Source organism: Tachysurus vachellii, chromosome 8 (genome assembly GCF_030014155.1).
Source record: "Tachysurus vachellii isolate PV-2020 chromosome 8, HZAU_Pvac_v1, whole genome shotgun sequence".
Lineage (NCBI taxonomy): Eukaryota > Metazoa > Chordata > Actinopteri > Siluriformes > Bagridae > Tachysurus > Tachysurus vachellii.
Genome location: NC_083467.1, coordinates 5,675,212 through 5,679,483, shown reverse-complemented (window position 1 = coordinate 5,679,483; position 4,272 = coordinate 5,675,212). Strand labels below are relative to the sequence as shown.

The 4,272-nt window shown below is 37.4% G+C and overlaps 1 protein-coding gene across 1 annotated transcript; it reads right to left on the bottom strand.

Moving 5' to 3' along the window:
• Positions 1 to 642: 642 nt before the first annotated feature.
• On the bottom strand, positions 643 to 4,272 carry LOC132849908 (zinc-binding protein A33-like). Its single transcript, XM_060875925.1, has 6 exons — positions 3,624 to 4,272; positions 3,221 to 3,316; positions 2,901 to 3,131; positions 2,750 to 2,772; positions 2,545 to 2,663; positions 643 to 1,981 (listed from the first exon to the last, which is right to left on the bottom strand). Exons 1-6 carry the CDS (start codon positions 4,017 to 4,019, stop codon positions 1,437 to 1,439), a joined length of 1,410 nt encoding a protein of 469 aa, XP_060731908.1. The 5' UTR covers positions 4,020 to 4,272; the 3' UTR covers positions 643 to 1,436.

Below are 4,272 nucleotides of genomic sequence, written 5' to 3'. Positions count from 1 at the left end.
CACCCAGTTTCTCTCAATGATCACACCAGTTAATGTTTGAACAAGCTCAGTAGCTAAGGAAGTTACACTCATGAATATTAATGAGTCTCCTCCTTCGCAAGGTTTGGATATTTGGCACAAATCTATCTGATGTTTGTAAAACCATAAACTGCAAGTGGAGGGAAACTGAGAGCTTGAATTCTCCTCCACTGCACAGTTTAACACATAACACACACAGCCAGCTAAACATTTCACCCAACATTAACAACATAGCACTAACAAGTACAAATACAAAGTATAATACTTTATATTAAAGTAATATACTCTATTGTGTAAAGACACAAGCTTTTAAAGTCTCAGGTTAATACAAATGATTTGAAATACATCAACAAATGTAAATAATCTATTTAAGATATCGTGTTCTACATTTAGAGACTTTAATGATTTTAATTTCCTCCTGTGGTTTATTTATTTATTTACTTTTTGTGGTATTTTACATTAATATCAATTTATTTTGATTTACTAACTCTTCATTTTAAACAAGTCATTATTTTGTGTGTGTGACAAAGTGAGTCAAAATTGTCACACCAGGAGAGGGAGACAGACGCCAAATACAGGATAGCTTCAAGTAAATATGCTTAATAACTAAAATACACAGAACAGGAACAACAACAACAACAACAGGACGAAGGACGAGGCACACTGACAATGATTCCGCCCTGCCATCGGCAACGCAGCACGGTTAAATAGACATGACAATGAACACATAGGGAACAGGTGTGTAGAGACGGGGAGGAGTAAACAAGGGCGGGGCAGACACGTGATACAGAACATAAACAGAAGCACATGGCCAAATGTCCGGGCTGAACCGTAACAGTAATAACGCTGTAGCATGCAACAAGGATGAGACTTTTACTGACGGTTTTATGATGTTTAATCCTTTATGAACCATAATCCATTCACCATATCACCAACATAAGAGCTCAGATGTAAACAAAACATGCAACTGATCAGCTAACATTGTTCACAATCTGCTGTCTTACATTTGTGCAAAACGAACACATTAACAGACAAAATGCTCATACTGTATCTCAACTTATTTAACATCTTTTGCCTCTTTTGAGGAGCTGCAAGTATGAATTAGACATTAACAATGGCTCCGGTCAAAGTTATTGCCGTTTTTGGGATACCAAGCTATACTATAAACTGCACTTATAATAGCCAGGGCGCGCGCGCATCTTGAACTAAAAAAAGGGGGTGTAGCTTAAGTCCGGAAGTCAACCATTGCAATACAAAATTTTCTAAATAAAAGACAATCGCTTTTCCTGTAACAAAACATACTTATGGTTATTTACAAATGCCAAACTTTTCACAATGAACTGTTCAGTGCTTTCAACTTTCAACAAACTTTCACAAAGAATCTGAATCTTTTAACCTGTAATAAAACAATATGAGCTCTAACTGATCTGATTCACTCTTACAGAGCACTGAAGTGGGAGGATCTTTAGAGGAGATTCTTTAGATCCAACACTTAGATATGGCAGTAATTTGTCAGTAAATGAGTGTGTGAAAGTGTGTATGTGTGTGTTAGTAAGAGGGTTGTAGAATGACAGCTTTCCTCTGTTCCAGTCCAGTTTCACTCTGATTCTCTGTAGTTTATGTTCTACTGAGAGGGGAGTCAATGTCTGTGGTGTAGAAACTGCTACATATTCACCTTTATAATACCACACACACCAGATTCCACTTCTGGAGATTATCTCCCCCTTCCTCTGAGCAGATTCTGTCATCACACCCACATTCCACCATGTACAGTCTCCAACTTCAACATCCCAGCAGTGTGTCCCTGAGTTAAAGCCCTCAGAACCCAGGATACAGCCACATTTATCAAATCTCTCTGGATTATCAGGAAGTTTCTGTTCCTCATCACTGAGTCTCACACTGGTCAGATCATCAGATACAATGAGATTAGGATGAACACTGTTGGGGTCCAGAGTTACAGGTGCTGAAAACACACACACGCACACACACACACGCACACACACACACACACACACACACACACACACACACACACACACACACACACACGGGCTAGGATAACATTACATTAACATGGAACTAGCTAACAATACAAATTTCATTAATAAACAAATATAACTGCAATAATTTGCTTAAATTAGAAATGTAACCAATCGTTATAATAATTACAATTCTATAATAAGTCTAAAACGTCTGTAAGCCGCTACAACTCTCCATGTTTTCACTCAGTTTCTCTGCTTACACTTCAAACACTGATCAGTCTGACACCTAATAGAAGCCTTTCAAAATAAGAGTTACCTTATGTTACATGAGTACAAAATGAACAAAATAATAATAATAATAATAATAATAACAAACAATAATAATAATAATAGATATTATTGTTGTTGTTTTTTTTACTAAACAAAATATTTTTTTCTTTACTAAACGAAAAAATATTCGTGTTTAATATGTGCACACGCTTAGAAAGAAAGAAAGAAAGAAAGAAAGAAAGAAAGAAAGAAAGAAAGAAAGAAAGACTCTTACTGTATTGGACAGTGTCCTGCATCTTCTCCCAGACTCTGAACTTCAGATTGGCCAGATGTTTTGCCACATGGATCAGTGCTCCTGAAAGCTCCTCTGGATGCTGCAGTGTGCACTGGGCTCTGCAAAAACATTCAGGAGTGAGTGTTGCTGTGGCTTTGGATTCAGAAACACAGAGAAGCAGAGAGACAGGAACCACATCACTCACCTTTTCACTGTGTCCTTGTAGTTCTGGAAAACAACAAAGCACATATCAGTGGATATGATTTACATTTTTACACCACTGAAATGTGACGTTTCTGATGATGGAAAGAAGTTTTACTTTGTCACACTATAAATACTGACTAAATGATCCTCACTTGTAAGAACAGGACGTCTTCAGCTCTCATCTCCTCTTCTATGGCTCTGATTGTGTCTGAAAGAGATGATATGTCTCTGCTCAGCTTCTCAATCTTCTCCTTCATCATCTGACTCTTCTGCTCCTCTTCCTCTCTCAGTGCAGCGATCCTGACTGCCTCTTCATCTCGTAGAAACTGGTGAAGTTTCTCAAACTGTTCCTTAATCTGATGCTCTGTGTGTTGGGCCTGAATCTGCAGTGAAGAGGAAATTAAATGAAATATAACTGATTTTACAATGATAGAGAATAGAATTCTAACAAAACCTTGTAATTTATTGTAACCTTTATATGTTCTGCTGTCTGACTCCAGTTCAGTTTACAGTCTGTAAAGATCTTCAGTTTCTCCTGTAGGGGCTTCAGTGCAGTTTTGAGCTCCTCCTGAAATAAATTAACACACTGCATGAAGACTCTGTGTTTCAGCTCTTATTGTACACATTGTTAACTCAGATCACTGTTTATTAAGGGGATTAAACTGTAGAATTTTAAACGTGTTTTTAATTACTTTTTTTACTTGATTTTTTTTATGACAGATGTGTTATATTTTCTTTCAATAAAGCATTCAGATGAACTTTTAAAATGCACCAAGACCAAAATAAAATTCTAAGAAGCTAAAGTGATCAAATGCATTTGCAATTTTTATTACACCATGTTTCTGAAGTGACACATAACCTCAGATTTTATTTACCTTACAGTCTGTTACAGCCTCATCAATGGGGCAGAATTTGTGGTTGGTGTGTTTTCTTGAAGTTTGACAAACCAAACATACCGGCTGTTGATCATCCAGACAGAAGAGTTTTAATTTCTCACTATGCAGACTGCAGACTGTTTCAGACCCTGAAGATCTCTGACTTCTCTCCTGTAAGAAAGTCTCACACAGGTTCTTTAAGACCAGATTTGTGGGAGGATCATTCATAGATGACTTTGTCCTACAAACAGGACATTCTCTGGATCCTTTGGTCTCCCAGAACTGCTGCAAACACACTTTACACACACTGTGACTGCAGTGCAGAACAACAGGATCCTTGAAGATGTCACAGCACACAGGACAGGAGAAATCCTCCTCTGAAAACTTAGAAGCCATTTTATTTTACTGCAGTTGTTGTTCTCTCCAGTCCGAATGCTCAGAGTTTCACTTTCAGTTTGGTAAAAGTAACAACACTCTAATTTCAGGTTTCTTTTCAGTTAAACAGACGACTTTGTAGGTCCAGTTAATAATCACTTTCTTTCACAGTGCTGAAAATGAGACTCAGATTTCTCCATAAACTAAAAACAAACCTAAACTCACCAGAGCAGAAGACTGCAGGCTGTTTATGAAGGACTGCAGTTATCTCAGA